The 18,892-nt window shown below is 43.2% G+C and overlaps 1 protein-coding gene across 4 annotated transcripts in view; it reads left to right on the top strand.

Annotated features, from left to right (window-relative positions):
- The first annotated feature begins 1,516 nt into the window (after window positions 1–1,516).
- NFX1 (nuclear transcription factor, X-box binding 1) overlaps window positions 1,517–18,892 on the top strand; it is a 95,952-nt gene continuing 78,576 nt past the window's right edge. For 3 of the 4 annotated variants that reach the window (XM_025215074.1, XM_025215075.1, XM_025215072.1), the window contains exons 1-3: window positions 2,075–2,210; window positions 14,737–15,786; window positions 18,352–18,513. In XM_025215074.1, coding sequence (XP_025070859.1) covers window positions 2,198–2,210; window positions 14,737–15,786; window positions 18,352–18,513 — 1,225 coding nt within the window. In that variant the 5' untranslated portion in view covers window positions 2,075–2,197. Of the gene's footprint in view, window positions 1,761–2,074; window positions 2,211–14,736; window positions 15,787–18,351; window positions 18,514–18,892 lie in introns of those variants that run through there. The other variant, XM_025215073.1, reaches the window with a different exon arrangement.

The following is an 18,892-nucleotide window of genomic DNA, read 5'->3' as shown; positions in this document are numbered from 1 at the left end:
CATTTGGATAAATGATGAAATGCACATCAGCACGCAGAAAATGGCGGTGGTGCCCTTTTGAACTAAAACACCTTCTTTGTGTTTTAGTTCAAAAGCACGCCAACGCTGTTTTCTCAGCACTGGTGCACATTTTGCCATTTATACAAATGCCCCCAGGTTCTGGCCTCTGCTTCAAGTTCAGTTCCTATAACTAATTCAATGACTAATGAACAAATAGGCACCAGAACTGGTTAATTGTTTGTACAGGGATGCAACTCCCGGGCTCCATGTGCAGTCCCACAGGCATGGCCCTGTGTGCTTGATCTGGCATGTGGGTGCAATGCAGGGCCTGGTACTGGCATGTGGAACCTAAACTTTGAGCACCACTCACCATTTTTCTAATGCATCAAAAATGGAAAAAATCAGTAACAGTTTGAACCTGCTAAGCTATAGAATCATGTGAATAAATAAATATTTTAGAGTGTTATTTTGGGCAGCAGAAAAGATGTACCAGTTGTATTGCAGAGGCTCTGCTTAGCTGCAAATCTACGCGTCTTAGTGCTTATATCAAGCAATAAGAGTGCACCTGTCTTAAGAAAATAACTGAAGTACAAATGAAAAGTTGGCTAAAATCAGCGGTTGAAATCAAGGCTTTTCATCTGATGATTGAAATTGCCTTTATTTAAATACAGTTCAGCCTGGTTAAGATAAAATAGAGATTTACAAAATTGTAGATGAGCAGCTAAAATTAGTGAGGTGCTTGGAGGAGCTCAGGTTATGAGCTGACTTCGCTTTTTGTAGGTAGAAGCAGGGAAGGGTGACACCTCAAAAAGTAACTTGTTCCGAAAGACATAAATATCCGTTAGCGTGTTCATTTGTTGAACATGCTTATGAAAGCTGTTGCTTATGACAGCTTATGCCTAGGGGTCTTCTTAAATTGTGGTTTCTCAGTTTTTGTGGAAACAGTGAAAAATGGCGTTTCCTGTGATTTTGCATGGAATCACCTTAAAAAAAAAACAAAACTTACTGGAATACAAAAAGTGCAGCAATTCCTCAGCCACAGAGCATTTGGTTTGAGAGAGCTACTGTGCGGCTGAGCTAGTGACATATAGGCTCTGTGAAGGCACCAGTCAGGAAAGCATAAGGGTTTCAGCACCATGTTTTAAGAAGCCAGATGCAATGCTGCAGTGTGAAGATGAGTGATTGGCTTCTCAGCTAGTCAGCAGCAGGGGGTAGGGTTGCCCTAAAAAGACCATGAAATTGGCTCTGTACGCCAGGAGCAGCCTGCGAAAAGTAGTTTGTTTCGCTGTGATTTAGGTAGGTCCCGACTTATCCCCTTCTGAACAAGTTACTCTCTCAGGTGCCACCCTGCCCTGCTTTCTGTCCAACTAGACTAACATGTCCAACTACCTCTCTCTCTCTTTTCTCTCTCTTTTTGAGCAGGCTCCCTTAAAGACACTGTCATAGTGATTAGGTCCCCAAATGTTTCCTTCTCTTTACCTTGTATTTCCTGTTTTGCTTTGGGTAGCTGTTTTCATTCCTTTACTGATCTGAGTGATCTCTACCATGCAGTGGTATAGCTGAAGGGATAGCATGTGAGTGAAGAGCAGTCAGTATGACATCTGAATGCCATTAACTACAGACAATGGCTCATGAATTTTCCAGTAGCTTCCTGCAGTTGTTGAATGGGATGTATTGATAACAGATGAATAAGAATCTGTAGTCAGTGCTTGGGCAGCAGAGGAGAAATTGATCATCGCTGGATCGCATGAAGTTCAAGAGTAAGATCTTCTCTAGTTCACAGCTTTTGATTTAATGTGTGCCACTGTGTTAAGGCAGGATATTGCACAGTGCCCCATGTCACCCCAGGGTGCTGCGTCACTGGTTGAGAATCATTGTTGTAAGGCCCACAGGGATTGTTGTGAGCTTGTCACATAACACTGACTTCCCTGAACTCATTCCTGTGCTATGTCCAGGAGCCTTGGCTGAGTTTGAGGATGGCTTTCAGGGAAGAAAAGCATCCTTTCCTGATTTCAACCTTCCCAGTGAGGGAAGAGCAGTCAGTATGACATCTGAATGCCATTAACTACAGACAATGGCTCATGAATTTTCCAGTAGCTTTCTGCAGTTGTTGAATGGGATGTATTGATAACAGATGAATAAGAATCTGTAGTCAGTACTTGGGCAGCAGAGGAGAAATTGATCATCGCTGGATCGCATGAAGTTCAAGAGTAAGATCTTCTCTAGTTCACGGCTTTTGGTTTAATGCGTGCCTCTATGTTAAGGCAGGATAATGACATCCTGCAGTTAATAGTATTTAATGCTATGGAAAGAACCAGTCATTTGAAGATGCCGGTTGCAGTCCTGTCACTGGACAAAGAAACTGGTTGGTCTGAAACGTAATTTGCTGGGTCTGTGTTCTTGAAATTGAGGAGGTATAGTCAAATAAAGCTCTTAATTAACAAAGCATGCTTCCTAATGTTAACGCTATATATTAGGAATGGACTTCGTACTTTTTTTCTGTCTGGTCTTTAGTACAGTGATGTTTCTTTCTTATGTTCTGTTTTTTCTCTGTTTGCTTATAGTCTGTCTTCATTCAGTGTTCTCATTCTGTTGTTTTATTTCATGTAGTCTGTCCTCTAGCTAATTAAAGCACAACACATAATGGTCTTTTGAAATGTTTTATTAGATTTGGCATACTGATACCATAACAAAATATGTTACTTGGATGCCTGATTGCTGTGAGACGATTCAAATATCTCAATTTATTTTAAAAGGTTCAATTTATAGGGTTTTTTAAACTTAAGGTTTCCTTTTTCAGATGGCTTTTTTTAAAAGCAAATCAGGGTGTTTTTTCTCCCCAAGTAACACTTTTTTATCAGCTTAAAATACTATTTTCTCCATTTAAAAAGTGTTCTCACATGAAACTGTGACATCTCTGCAGTTAGCACTGCAAAATAATATTTAATGTCATGGCAGAATGGGTGCATGACCATAGTTAAAGTTGCCTAGAAGTTTTCAGGTTTATTATCTTCAACCTAAGAATATTATGTTCTTGCTGAAAATATTTCATGTTGAAATGCGCAACATTTACATACTAATTTATAATTTTCTGTGTACTTGTTGTAGGTGAATTACTTTGTGAAATATTTGTTTAAACCTCTTCTGAAAGATACTTCTGTATCCTCAGCCTTTCTTTTGAAATCCTTTTTCTAAACAGGACAAAAGGGCCATGTCCAGACAAGTGCAGATGTGTGGTATGTAATACCATCTGCAGTGCCATGCACTGCACATGCAGGCGTGCCCCACGCTGCTGCTTTGCAGCGCAGGGGTATTTTTTGACCCCAGGAGATCCCAGCAGGGTGGCGCACGTGGTAGCAGTGCACACTGCCCAAAACCAGAACCTTCCCAGCCAGAGCCACACTCCGACTGCTGGCCAGGCTTCCTGCTGCAGGAGCCACTGTGGCTGCAGCTCCCGGAGGCCCTTGGGACCCCAGGTAAGCTGCTGGGGCCTGTCACAACCCAGTGATTTTGGTGCCTCGGCACGATGGAATTTTCTTGCCACATGAGAGCCTCTTGCACAGCGAAGGTTTTTGCTGCACAGAAGAACCTCGGTGCAAGAGACTTCCCGCCAATTTGCAGGATGTGTTCCTTCCTTGCAGCACAGAAATGCACAGTGCAAAGAGTTCCCGCTATTCGAATGCAAATTTGTGTCCCACTATTGGCCAGTTCTAAATTATTCACACGTGGCGGCTAGTAATTTGCCTGTTAGCCGTTTAAAATTTCGTGCGACTTCCGCCCAAGTCGAAGAACTTTGAGCACGCTGCAGAGTGCCTCTAAAGAGATCTGACTTGCGGCTAGCTGATCGATAGACTGATCACCTATCGATCCTTCTTCCCATCGCCAAGCGCAATCCCAGACGTACCCTTTTCCCGCCGGCTTGATTTGCGGATGGATTAACTGGCTTGGGTCTCGCCAGCTGGAACAACCCACGTGGTTGTTCAGACGACCGGACCATCTGCGTCGCAACTACAGGCGGCGTAAGTAAACGTTTTTGCAACCATTAAACCTTGTCTGCCTCTCCATTCACCAGCCTGCCCTGACGAACGAGCAATTTCTAAATCACCTCGAGTCGGCTCTGGCCGTCCGAGACAGGGCCAGCAAAGTTGCTTGCCCCAGCCTCCCCTACTCCACCCTGGGGTAACCTGCTGCGCACCAGAGTGTGCGTGCCACAGGTGTTTCCCGAGGACAAGTAGTGGCACAAGGTGTGCCACTGCTGTTTGTCCCTGGGGAAATGCATGTTTCCGCTTGTCTGGATGCAGCCAAGAAGTTTGAATTAAAGCTGCTAGTTAGCATGCCTCTGAAATTATAGCCAATACTTATTGTATTGTCTTGTTTTCATAATATTTTGGTAGTGGTGGTGGTTTGAGCATTTTGGGGGAAAACATCAATTTCATATAGTAGTGCTCATCAGATCTGTGGATATATATATTTTTTAGATACCTGCCAAGGAAAAAATGGTTTCCATTTTTGTGGGAATTCTACTGAATTGTTCATATTTTTTTAAGGTGTTCAGAATTTCTAATTTAATTCTTGTTGTTTATTGTTGCATGTGTTTGAAAGCACTTTCCGATTAGTCATTTTCACAGCTCTAGGGTTGTTAGATTTAAGTTCTGTTAAATAATTTGGAGACCGGGTTCAAAATATAAATGTGTGACTATGATTTAGACAACTAATTTAAAAAACAAAAAACAAACCCAGTCTGAATTTATAACTTTTTTTAGAAAAATAAAACTTCTTTTTTTTTTTTTTCAAGCTCATATACCATATGCATTTAGGAGCACTTTTCAATTATTTTTGGTGTGAATTACTTATTTTGTCAACTACGGATACTGTAATGCTGTCACTTAGAATCTGATGGCTTTAATAATAGAATATGCTTTTTAAAAAGGAAGAAAAGGTGCTCATTGAATCTTTGCCTCTTTGAATAGCACACTTATAAAATAGGAAATTCAGGAACAAAACTTACCCTTTCTCATCATCCTATTTTAAAAATTAACATCTGTGTTAGAGCTTGAATGATTCACTCAGGTGATTGTTGAGGTATTTGCTTTACAGGGTACCACTACTCAGATCACTTGCAGTTCATCAGTGGTCTTACACAGGTGATCAGAGAAGCTGCGTCTTTTGAAATAAAAGGTGCAGCTGTAGTCCTGTGCAGCTGTGTGCTGTGGCTGTATTTATATAATATTCATAGGAAGGTTAGCAACCTGACTAACCACGTGAAGCATTTGGGTTCTACTGGAGAAGGTTAAAGTTTATTTTACTTGTCTTATTATTAGAAATGTAATTTTTTTTATCTTTACAAAATTGCACCCAGTACTTGGCACCAAATAAAATGTGGCGTGATAATTTTTCATTTTTTGTTTTAAAGCAGTGCATATTATTAAACCATATTTGTTGCACTTGTACAAAGTTGCAGTCCTGTCCCCCCTCACTCCAGTCGTCTTTACATCACGATACATGATACAGCTTGTCATGTGGTGATTTGGTGACTTGTCTGTGCTACCTTCCAAACTCTGCCTTGCAAGTCAGCTAGAGTGGTGGTTCCCAACCTTTTTTGTACCAGGACCCATTCGTAAACATCAATGGCTAGTTCTGTCCCAGTGCCCCTCGCTCCTGACCCACTGCCCCCAGCCCCCCCAGTGTTTGGGTTGGGGTGGACCCAAACAGCCCCTTGCAAGAAAACTGTCAGCCGGCTAGGGAAAAGCCACCGTTTCCCATGTTTTTCTTTTATAGATTTCATAGACATTAGGGTTGGAAGGGACCTCAGAAGATCATCAAGTCCAGCCCCCTGCCTGAAGGGCAGGAAGTCAGATGGGGTCATAGGATCCCAGCAAGATAAGCATCCAATTTACTCTTGAAGGTGTTCAATGTAGGCGCTTGAACCACCTCCGATGGCAGGCTATTCCAGACCTTGGGGGCTCGGACAGTAAAAAAAATCTTCCTTATTTCCAGCCTGAAACAGTCTTGCACTAGTTTAAAACTGTTCGACCTTGTCATCCCTTGGGGCGCTCTGGTGAACAAACGTTCCCCCAGATACTGGTGGCCGAGTACAAGGGGAGAATGATGTCCCAGGATTTGCTTGAGAAGCATCTATGGACGCAAGCCAACGTTTTGGTCGCTTTACTAGCTGCAGCATTGCATTGCAGGCTCCTGTTCATCTTGTGGTCAATGATGACCCCCAAGTCTCTTTCTTCCATAGTGCTAGCCAGTGTAGCACTGCCGAGCCTGTAGGGATGCTAGAGGTTTTTCCTCCCAAGGTGGAGAACCTGGCATTGTTCAGTGTTAAACACCATCAGGTTCTCATCCGCCCATTTGCTAAGCCTGTCCTGACTTTTGGTATGGATGCTTTGCCCCAGAGTTTGGTGTCATCAGCAAACTTGGCCAGTCCGCTTCTGACTTCAATGTCCACATCATTAATGAAGATGTTGAACAATATGGGTCCAAGGACAGAGCCTTGGGGGACCCCACTGGTCACAGGGCACCATGACAATTGACTTCCATCAACCACCACCATATGGGTCTGACCACGGAGCCAATTTCCCAGCCAGCAGATCATGGTGAACCCAAGGCCACAATTGGCCAGTTTTGCCAAGAGGTGATCATGGGATACCAGATCAAAGGCTTTTTTGAAGTCAAGATATATGACATCAATCTCCTCTCCCTTGTCCAGGTGATAGGTCACCTGGTCGTAGAAGGAAATGAAATTGGTCAAGCAAGACCTACCTGCAACAAACCCGTGCTGGCTATCCCTCAGGATGTTGGCATCGGCCAGTCCATAAAGGGGATCCACTTTCCTCCCTTTCTTGAAGATAGGCACCACATTCACCTTCTTCCAGTCTTCGGGCACTATGCCAGAGCACCAGGAGTTTTCAAAGATCCGTGCCAGGGGCTGGGCTATGATGCTAGCCAGCTCCTTGAGTACCCTGGGGTGTAGATTGTCAGGGCTGGCTGACTTGAAGGTATCCAGCCTCTCAAGGTGTTCCTTCACGAGGTCAGCATTGATGGAGGGCAGGGGATCTCCCTCTCCCGGACCTCCCTGTCCCGTAGGACTGATGAAAGACCGACGCAAAGTACCCATTTAATAGGTTGGCTTTTTCCTGGGCGTCAGTTGTCCCCCACATAAATGAAAAAGGACTTTTTATTGTCCTTGATGCTCGAAGCTAGTTGGCTTTCCTGGTTTGCTCCCTACAGGACCGGACCAGTGCAGAATATTCCTCCTTGGAGGTGAATCCCATCCTCCATCCTTTGTAGGCCTTTTTTTTTAGACTCGGGAGGTCTGCTAGATCCCTAGAGAGCCAGGGGGGCTGCTTTGCCCTCTTGCTACCTTTCCTCTGAGATGGAATAGAATTAGCTTGTGCATTGAGGGTCGCTCCCTTGTGGAGCAACCACTCTTCCTGGACTCCCCTCCTCTTCTTTAAAGGAGAAACTATTTTTAAAGTTTGTTCATGACCCTTTCGTATATTCTTGCGACCCACTTTTGGGTCGCGACCCACAGATTAAGAAATGCTGAGCTAGAGGAAGCTGCTTGCTTAATTCTGCTTCTCTCAATAGTACTCTTTAGTGGAATACATCATTTTAATTAATGTAGTGTCAGCTAGCGTGAAGCCAGTGTTTGGGTGATCTGCGTGGTGATGAAATTGTAGGGCAGCGCACGAAAAACAGAAAAAGTTGTGAGAATGATACGTCTGGCTTGAAATTTAAAGCAGGTGTGATCAGTACTGAATCCATAGCTGTTTGGTTTGTTACCAGATATCCCAGAGGTAACTTGCACAGTGTTTTTATGATAGAAGGGAAACCTGCTTTATGAACCTGGAGAATCGGAGCACTGAGGTGAATTGAAATGTGCTTATGCTGCTGGGATTTTAGGTTCTTTAAACATGGCTGTGGAAGTGAGATGATTTGTCAGGCTTGAGGAGGTATCTGACAAAGAGCTCTGTTGGCAATGCAGTTTTTATTATAAATATTTATGTGACTGCTTTTGGAGGCCATAAGTTTAGAGAAGGTTTTCTGGGTTCTTGTGAATTTTGCCTTCAGTGATCTTTAAGTCAGAAGTAGAAGTTTTTTTCTTCCTTGCTTTGTTTTTCCACTTCTTATTTGGCTGCATCTCTTGACTGCATTTCCCACTGTTTTTGGTGTGACTGCATCTACCTTGAGGGTTTTTGCTGGCATGTCAGTGTCATTTCCCATTCACTTATGTTAATGTTATGTTAAAATGCTTAAAACTAATTTGCAAAGGCAAGGAAAAAACGCGTTTGGGTGAGGCCAAAGTGTTTAATCTGTACAAGAGTTATTTGCGTGCATATGAGGACTACATGAAGAATATGAGCTTCTGTGTCTATGCAGGGAAATGATATGCGACTGCAAGGTTGAAGGACTTGCTTTCCAAAATGTTTTCATCTGCTAGGGAGAGGAGGATAAGGGCTAAAATTGCTATCTCCACCAGATTTATAAATCCATGAGTGCTTACAGAAATAAGTCGTGAAACATTTCCAAGTGTAATGGGTTTGGAAACATTTCAAAAGTAAATCATTTCAGTTGCGAGACATGGATATAGCCGCTGTTGTGCCTGATGGCTGGAATGCTTCAAGCCTCTGCCTTCCAGCCAGGAACACGACAGGAGGTTGCAACTACCTGTGGCTTATCCCCTTCTGGATTCCGATACTCCAGTCCTAATTTCCCCCAAACCTCTCCTCTCCCCCTCTCAGAGGTACAAGGATTTAGAGGTGATTGGGGTTGGGGAACCTGGCAGCGGCAATGGTCTGAAAACCTAACAGCACCTGCCGAGCTGCCTACCCTGCTTCTGCCTCCCTTCCCCTGGGATTGGGAGAAAGAGAGCACTTTTGGGAACCCTGTCCCTCATTCAGATGTAAAAAGAAGTAAAATATTTTAGGATAGGAATATGATTAAAACAAAATAACAAAGTACTATTTTAGAGCACTTCAGTGACATCTGGAATTTTTCAAAGGGCATGCACACTTCTGTATTTGAACCATTTCCATTTTTATTTCTGGCTGTACACTTCTGTCTGTGGCAGCTGCTAGTGGTTTTATAGCACTTGCTTTCTATCCCTGGTGGTTCAAAAACACACTTTAACCCCCATACATCTATCTAGGTTTGGAACTAGCCAAGGGCTGAGCACAGATAGTCCGGGATCTCTAACTAATATAACTTTTTTGATCCTTGAGACCCTCTTGTTATAGCTTTGGCTCAGTGGAATTTCATCATTTAACAAAATCCAGAAACCCTATTTATTACTCTTGTGATGGGTGAGGGGTTCTTAGCAGTTCAACGTGCCACCATAGCATCTCTACTTAAACATTAATTTATGCAGATACATACATATTTATCAACCTTGTTAGTCCCAAGGTACCCCTTGAAAAATGCCAGCTCTTAGCTTTCGCTCTTTTCTTGACTATGGAAAAATAATAGGGAAAAAAACTGAGGACATGGGGGCAATCCAGGCTGACCTTGACAGGCTCAGGATATGGGCGGACGAGAACTTGATAGTGTTTAATACCGAAAAATGCAAGGTTCTCCACCTTGTGAAGAAAAACCCCGCAGCATGCTTATAGGCTTGGCAGTGCTACACTGGCTAGCACTACGGATAAAAGGGACTTGGGGGGTCATGATTGACCACAAGATGAACATGAGCATTCAGTGTGATGCTGTGACTAGTAAAGCAAGCACAACACTGGCTTGCATCCATAGATGCTTCTCAAGCAAATCCCAGGATGTCATTCTCCTGTTACATTTGGCCTTGGTGAGGCCACAGCTGGAGTACTGTGTCCAGTTTTGGGCTCCACAATTCAAAAAGGATGTGGAGAAGATTGAGATATTCCAGAGGAGAGCCACATGCATGGTCAGAGGTCAGGAAAACAGACCTTATGTTGAGAGGCTGAGAGCTATGGGACTCTTCAGCCTGGAAAAGCACAGGCTCAAGGGTGATCTGAGGGAACGTCTGTTCACCAGAGCGCCCCAAGGGATGACAAGATCGAACAGTCACAAACTCCTCCATGACCTTTTCAGGCTGGACATAAGGAAGAACTTCTTTACTGTCTGAGCCCCCAAGTTTTGGAATAGACTGCCGCTGGAGGTGGTTCAGGCACCTACTTTGAACGCCTTCAAGAGACATTTGGATGTTTATCTTGCTGCAATCCTATGACCCCTGCTGACTTCCTGCCCCTAGGGCAGGGGGCTGGACTTGAAGATCTTTTGAGGTTCCTTCCAGCCCTAATGTCTATGAAATCTATGAAATAGAGCATTTTTTCTATTGCAAAGACCACAAAAGGTCATAATGTTTTTGAAATCTCTGGGTTTATTTTGTGACTTATATGTATGTGTTTGCACACCTACTAGTGCTAATATTGCACATCATCCTTAAAAGGATCTCATGGCACCCCAGAATACTGTCACACTCTGGGTGAGAATCACTGACATAAATGATTGGTGACTTCAACAACAAACATATCTTTTCCTTCAATGTTGTTCATATGCACATCTTTATTGTGGGTGTGCATATGGCTCAAGCACTCCAGCTTAGAAGCTTTTGACATAGCAATACCTATATTGCATGCCCTGCCCCTTCTGTGTCTATTCTGGTGCTCTGAGCCAAGAGCTGCTTCTCAGTTCTCTCAACCTATTTTGCTGTAGATGGAGTGCTTCTGGGTTGTCCTTTCTGCTTACAAACTTCATGAAGCCCTGCTGGGAGAGATACTGCTGTTTTGATTTCCCTACTCTGGGTAGAGAGAGAGACAGTCAGCCTGGAATATCACCTGCCCAAAAATCACTCTTAAGCAATCAGTAAGGAGACAAACAACAGAAAGATTTATTATAAGAACAGAACAAACATAAGAAACCAGTAACCATATGTTGGCATTCAGATGGAGGCAGCATACCCACATTCAAATAATCTGGGAGAATTCTCCCAGGTTTGCTCTCCTAGTAGAGAAATTTACCCAGAGCCACATAGATAATCATTTGAGTGCTGAGGCTCTGAAGAATGAAGAGCTTGCAGTACTGATACTGTGCAACCAGAGGGGGAGCGGGAGGGGGGTGCAGAATCTCAAATGCTTTGCAGGCTCCCTTAGTCCACCTGGCAACAGCTCTGGTTGGCTGACACACACTGCCCATGCTTTGCCTGCGTTTTCCTGTAGCACAACTTGGGGAATGTGAAGGGGGCATGTTCTGCTTTCTGCTGGAGCAGCAGTCTAGCAAGGGACATACTGTCTCCCTGGGAGGAAGGGGTGAATGTTGGAGGATTGTTCTCTTCTGAGACAAGCTACAGCATGTACAGACAATTGCTCTCCCAGGAGAAACTCTCCTGGGAGTAATTAAACCCTGGTTGTTCCCAGGTTATTTTTCTCCTGGAGTGACTATTTTTTAAGCGGGGCAAAAAAAAGCCTGAACATCTATACATTTGTGTTTTTTCCTGGGAGGGCAGTGAACATAGAAGAGTAAAAGTAAATAAGAGTAAATATAAGAAAATACCATAACATTGCCCTGTTGTTATCCTGTACCTTAAATCCAAGTTGCGGTTTCTAGCCAGCTTCACAGGTGTAAATGCAGACCTTGCCTCTGACCCTTCCCATCAGGGCTTCCTGCATCTCCCCATCACCTTGCTTTTCTCAGCCTCCTTGGCTGGGGGACTGCAGCCTCCCTACCTTGTACCTGGGAAGACTGAAGACAAAGCCATAGTCTCTTGGCAGGCCTAAATATCTTTGTCATTCTGGCTATTCACATATGTTGCCCCTTTATTTCTAAGATGTGCTCACACTACCAGTAACTTCCTGCTGTCCGAAGGTACACGTACAAAATTGCATCTTATTTAGGTGCTTAGATTTGCTTTTCTCTCCCCTGAGTGGCCAGGTGTCATTCTTTCAGCTCTTCTTTCAAAATGTATATTTATCACTGTTTGGCCAGACCCAGGCTTCTTGCTTTTTAGCAGGTTGGCGTGGAGGACTAGTAAACAAACCAAGTCACTGTTACTTTCCCCAGGCCTGCTTGCTGAGAGGGGGCTTTACTCAGACTTGCTGTCCTTGTGTCAACACCCTGGATGCCATATATGTCTTGAAGTAGAGCAGGCATGCTCTGACTCTCCAGGCCAGAGACAACCTTATCTGTAGCAGAAAGGGCATATTTATCTTGCCAAGTAGACCAGATTTAGGAATTGGTGTCACTTGAGATTAAACTCTCCTGATGATAAAAAATTCCATGTTGATCATTTTACAATATCTGTTGGAACTTAATGGATGGATAAGTCTGCGCTCTTATCTTGGACCACTGACCTCCACTACACACACATTGACATATGTTTTTTCACACAGCAGGCCTGAGGTTCTTCAAGTCCTGACTTGAATCTTCTCTCCAGGGAGATACTTTCATCCCTGTTAGTACCAGAGAGTGGTACTTAAGTCCTTCATGGGAGTACCTTCCCATTGAGCCCTTGGCAAAATTCTGTTTCCTCTAAGACAGTGGTCATCAACCAGTGGATCTCGATCCACCAGTAGATCTTGGAGCCTCTTGGAGTTGATCCGAGGCTGGGGTTTCCCCAGTCCAGTCCAGTAGGTCAGTCTGTGGGGGAAGGAAGGGACGGGGGCTAGATCAAGGCCCCCGTGGTGAGGGACAATGCCGCAGAGGCAGGAGGGGTAAGTTGAGTTGGGGCCCTGGCCAGGTAGGACTTACCTGCTGGGCAGGTGTACCCCAAATAATTTTTTCTCCCTCTGCCTTGATCTGCCCCCCCCCCCCTTTCTCTCCCCATAGACTTACCTGCTGGGTGGGGGGCGGCACAGGGTAGATATTGGGTTGCTTTTAAATGTCAGAGGTGATCTCCTACTTAAAAAGGTTGGAGACCACTACTCTAAGAGAATGGCTTTCTAGGTAGTGATCTCTTTGGGAAAGGGGATGTGTGAAATCCAGGTGCCTCTGGTGGCTTCCCCTTACATGGGGATCTGTCCTAACTTTTTACCAAAGTTGGTCACTAAATTCCACCTTAACCAAACAATTCAACTTGCTGGTGTTCTTTCTGAAGTTTTGTTCCTTGCAAACTGAGACACTGTTACATTGCTTGACAACAACAGAATCTCGTCTTTCGACCTGCACAGGACTAAGCCTTTTAAGATCTTTGAGGCTGTTTTTCTCCTTAATCAAGGGATTAAAGGGCATAGCACTCTAAAGTGAAAAGAATGTCTAATCTGATGTTGGATTGCCTCAGAACAGTTATAGCATCACTAATGTGGAATTGTCAGCAGTGTCAGAGCCTGTTACACCAAACCCAGGCAACTCTTGTTTGCTTCCTTGCAAAACCACCTGTCTGCAGGGCTTGACAGCTGGAGCCTGGTTACCTGCTTTGCCAATGACACAGTTGTTGCAGAAGCCTTGTGGGCAAGTCTTGCTTTTGGTAAAGCCAAACCTTCACTCACTGTCTGCTTGACAATCCAAAGCAGTGCCCATATACCTGGAAGTACTTATCATAGTGAATGTCCTTATGGATAGTCACTCAAAGGAGAGAGAAGTATAGGAGATTTTCAGGGTGTGGTATTCATGTTATAGCTGCATTCCACCTTCTTGCTTTTCCTCTGCATCTAGCGCCTGAGGTTGTGAGGGGAAAGGAGCGCCAGAAGCCTGTACTGCCTTTTATACCCTCAACATGGAGCACAAGGAAGCATAGCACCAGGGTACATGGCATGGGTACTTCCAAGGCAAAAGTTTCCAAGCTTGAGGTGCATGTGTGGCCATCGTGAGGACATGGATATGGGCAACATCTTGAAGAACTCTAGTTATACGGAATCTTTTTTTCCATTAAAAATCCCTAGGATGTTCAGTAACAAAATACAAAATTTAAGTTGTCTTGGTATAGTGTGCCATTACTGAATGTCAAGCAAAGCGGTATTTATACATTTGAATTGTACTGCGTAAGAAGGAACCTTCTTTACAATCAAGCATTTTGCCCATTTTGCAGAAGGAACATTGCTTTTCTCAGATTTCACAGATCTTCTCACAATGCCAGATGGAATCAAGGTACAGGGGTTTTCTTGTCACTTGGACTGGAGAAGGCATGGATTTAATTAGATAAGTTTGTGCTAACAGCATACGCAGTGCACCACTGAAATGAGGTATACTATGTTTCTCAAGGTATACATGCACCTCTTTCCTTTCATTTCACGCATGAGGGTCAGGCAGAGAGGGACAGTCTTTACTAGCCTACATCCTTCCAGGATCATGGGTGTGATTTCCCTGAATGCATCATCTGAACCACAGCTCTGCCAGGCTGAACAGTTATGCCTAATATAGTAAATGCAGCTGGATTGCCTGGAGACGATTTTCAATGGCTATTGCCAAAGCCAGAGGCAGAGTTAAGGTTACAAATGTGAATGCTTTAACTCTCCCTTTCCAGGTTTTGAAAAATTCAGATATTGGTAAACTTGACATTTTTATGGGTGCAAGATATAGCAGGCAACCCTAAATTTATTAGCACAGTTTTCCTGTACTGAAGAAATTAGAATAAATGCACACGCATGCTGTCTTATTTAAAACCTAATTTCTGGATATTAGTCCTATTCATGGAGTCTAGTATGTAAAGCAGCTGCCCTGTTCAGCCCATTGTGTGTATAGTAAATTTTTTTATGGTACATCACAGGAAAAATGCTTAAATGTTTTAAACAACTCTGTCTCATTTTATTTTATACTTTCTAGGTACTTTGCATTTCAATCCAGAAGCAGCTGACTTCATTCCAAGAGAGAGACAGACTTCTGATCGAAATTGGAGAAATCAAGGTAGACTGGAATCTAACAGGAACCGGAACAGAAATAATTTACCATCTCCAAGTCAATCTTCTGATAGAGGCACTGATTATGAAAGCTCTTCTACAAAGCAACAGGACTTTTATAGTCCAGAGACTCAGTGTAGGAGCCAACAAGATTTTCCTCAGTTTGCTAGTACCAGTAAAAGTCACAAGAATCATAGTTTCCAAAACCAGCGATGGCATAGATCAAGAAGTGATAGGACATATACTAGAAATCGGGTGAGGCAAGCACCAACTGATGGCACAGCAGACCCAACAATTTTAGATACTACAGTGGTTCCGGGGAGGAGAACACTTCCTAGAGAATACAATGACTTTTGTTCTTCAGATAGTGACAAAGAGGTACCTAATGCAGATAACAGAGGAGCAAAGCCAAAGAAAACACATTTGATGCATGCGTCGGGAAGAGGGTACAGAGAGAAGGCAAAGCACTCACATGATCGAGATAGGAGGGTGACCTCTAAACAGAAGGATATGACATTTCAAAATGTCCCACCTTTGGACCTGACTCAGTCTGATTCCTCAGAGGCATCTGTTGGAAAACCATTTTATGATGGATGTGCTGGGAGTGGTGATGAACAGAAAAGATACACGTTTGCAAACAAAAAATATCCTAGGAAGTCTACGTGGAATAAACCCCAGCCAGATAAAGACCTTCAGAAAAGGCAAGATACACACCGTTGCAAAAATGTAAAAGTAAAGAAGTCTTCTGTGACTCACACTCCAAGAGATAAAATTAGTGAGAGGAAAAAAGAATTATCTCACACTGGTGATCACAACTCAACCAGCGTAACACAGACGCACCAGCCAACTGACTCAGTCAAACGCAGTGGAAGAAAGCTCCCCTTACAGGAGGGACATGTATCCTCTCTTCATTTCAGCAAGATGCAGTATTGGAAGAAGCAAAGTGATGTGCCCAAGAACAAGGAAACTCATACAGGTAAGTGTTCTGGATTGCTTTAGCCTTCCAAATGAAAGGCCTGGGTCCTAAAAGATGCTGAATAATTGAAGCTGATTAGTTAAGCAGCTTGAGGCCACGTCTGGAATACCGTGTCCAGTTTTGGGCTCTCCACTTCAGAAAGGATGTGGACAAGTTGGGGAGAGTCAAGTGGAGGGCAACAAAAATGACTAGGGGACTGGGGCACATGACTTGTGGAGGAGAGGCTCAGGGAACTGGGCTTATTTAGGCTGGAGAAGAGAAGACATGGAGGGGGACGGATTTAATAGCAACCTTCAACCCCCATGAAGGGTGGTTCCAAAGCGGGTAGAGCTAGATTATTCTCAGTGGTGGCAGGTGACAAGAAGGAGCAATGGTCTCAAGTTGCAGCAAGGGAAGATTAAGTTAGATCTTAGGTCGGGGTGGACAAAATGCGGCCTGGGGGCCAGATGCGGCCCGCCAGGCCGTTCTATCCAGCCTGTGGGGCCCCTAAAAAATTAAAAAAATTAATATTAATCTTCCCTGGGCTGCCTATCATGCGGCACTTGATGGCTTGCTGAAACTCAGTAAGTGTCCTCTGCCCAAAATAATTGCCGGCCCCTGTCTTAGGCCAAGCTTTCTCACAAGGAGATAGTAAAGCACTGGAACAGGTTATCCAGAGAGGTTGTAGAATCTCATCCTTGGAGGTTTTTAAAACCTGGGTAGGCAAAGCCTCTGTTGGGATGATCTAGTTGGGGGTGGTGCTGCTTTGAACAGGGGGTTGAACTAGATGACCTCCTGAGGTCCCTTCCAACCCTAATTTTCTGTGATTCTCTAAATCTGGTGATTATTTAAAAGAAAGTGATCAGCACTGTGCAGGATCAGTTTTACCGAAATGTAAATAACAACTTGATTAAATTTAAATGCAGCTCTTCTGTATCAACTTATTTTTCATAATACTTTAATTTTGGAAACAATGTTTTTGGTAATGATTAATATTCTATCTTGTCTAAATTAGACTTCAAAATGGAGGTCACATCAGGCACCAGGTTTGTCAGAAATTTGAAATGTTTTGGACAAGTGTTTGTTGAACTTTTTTTTTTCAGTCTCTTCTTCTGAATTTGGAAATGTTTTCTATAGTTCTTCATGCAGGAGGGAAGAACAGGGTGTCACAATCAAATACAGCTTTTTTTACTGGACTTCACTTGCTGAAATCTAGTACATGGTACCAAAAAAAATAAGATTGGAAATTGGAAAAAAGTAGATGCTATTTTGAATTGCCAAGTAAAATGATTTAGTGATAGTGGTCCAAAAATAGATCAAGCATTGATTCTATAATGCATTCTGCCCTGAATAGATTCTGTAATGGGTCTTCTGAAAGACTGAGTTTATATTTTTTCCACCTTTAGTGCTAACTTCAGTCATTAGAACCTAAACAGAAGGAATCTATTCAACACTGCAGTCTGGATTATGATTTTGAGTTAAGTAATTCACTAGCTTGCATGTAGTAGCAGGTTCTTAACCTATTAGATAGGCAACCTACTACAGGAGAACAGTGTATAACCCCACTGGTTCTTTGCATTCAGGTAAGTGTCCTATTTTCTTTTATAGGTGGGATAGCTGAGGACTAATAGTTTTCAATCTTCAGTCATCTGTTTTCACTTGATCACATGCTAAGGATTACGTTCTTTTCAGCTCTGTTTCCCAGAGCTCAGAATCCTAGATCATTGCATCCTGTTTCTGCATTGATTGTTGCCTTGAGCTTGGCAGCAAGATCTCCTTAAGAGGGTCTTTGAGTCCTTGAAAACATTTACTCAGAATTTCTCTTTTTCAGACCAGAGGAAGAACAATCATAATCACAAGGCAGACAATTTTTAACTGCTCCAGACTTCAGAGCATTGTCAGCCTTATTATCTTTGTTTTTTGTGGATTTAAGATTTCTGAAAACTTTTGAACATGGACTTCATTTGAAGCTTTTTCTGGGTCTTTCTTATCGCAAAGTGCTGTCTTCACAAGAGAACAGAGGGAGCAATGATCTACCACAGAGAGGTCCAAGAACTGCACTTTTCCAGAAAGGCTGTTATTTCCCAGTCTTCACGTTCAGAGTCATGTTCCCTCCCAGTCTCCACGTTCCCTGTTCAGCATCATTACTTTTTTTTTTTTAAGTGTCCTATGGATAATGCATGGGCTCAGGAATTCAGCCTCATTTTGACTGAAATGTGTATATTGATTTACATGTTTAAAGTTCAGTATAAACATTTTGTAAAGCTATTATTTCATTTGACCTGATTTGTAAAATCTCAGACTTCTTTGGCCAGATTAAAATCTTGAAGAAAATAAGATTGGGGAGAATGTTAACCAAGTGAGAGCTTATTGTTGTTTTTGCATGAACTGAAGATGGACATAATAATGGAGTATGATTGTATTGGAATCTTTTCATGTTTTCACACAAGCCCAAACTGTGTGTGCATGCATCCACTAAGGGGTGGGATTCTGAAATTGCATTTAAAATGAATCAGATTTGTGTGTTAATCTTTGATTTCTATATTGCATTATCTTCATTGTTTGCTGTTTCACATTTCTGTACAGGGTCTCTGATAGAGCAGTTGACCACAGAGAAATATGAGTGCATGGTATGCTGTGAGGTGGTTCGAATAATAGCCCCAGTGTGGAGTTGTCAAAATTGTTATCATGTGTTCCATCTGAACTGCATTAAGAAGTGGGCAAGATCACCAGCCTCTCAAGCTGAAGGTTAGTATTTTTCCTTATTTGATGTATGGGGGAATAGGGATGTAAATATCATTAAAAAAATATTCGTTTAACCTTCTCTAATTATATCGGTTAAACAATTAACTGATAATACAGCAGCTGCTGGGACCCACTTCTGGGACCCTTTGACAGCCGGGCAGTGCGGGGAGGCGGTGGCAAATCTAGCCAGACAACACAGCTCACTTGAAGCCCCTGTGCTGAGGGGGAAAGAGCACCTGTGAAGGAGCAGCTAACTGCTTAATTGATGAGTTATTATTTGGCCATCTCTTGTTTTCCTCTTAGTCTATGGGTACTAGTCCCCCTCTCACCTCCTCTCCTTCTTGCTCTTCCCTCCTGCCTGCCCTGCCACCTTCTCATTCCT

Source organism: Alligator sinensis, unplaced genomic scaffold (genome assembly GCF_000455745.1).
Source record: "Alligator sinensis unplaced genomic scaffold, ASM45574v1 scaffold1222_1, whole genome shotgun sequence".
Lineage (NCBI taxonomy): Eukaryota > Metazoa > Chordata > Crocodylia > Alligatoridae > Alligator > Alligator sinensis.
This window is presented reverse-complemented; position numbering and strand designations above follow the sequence as displayed.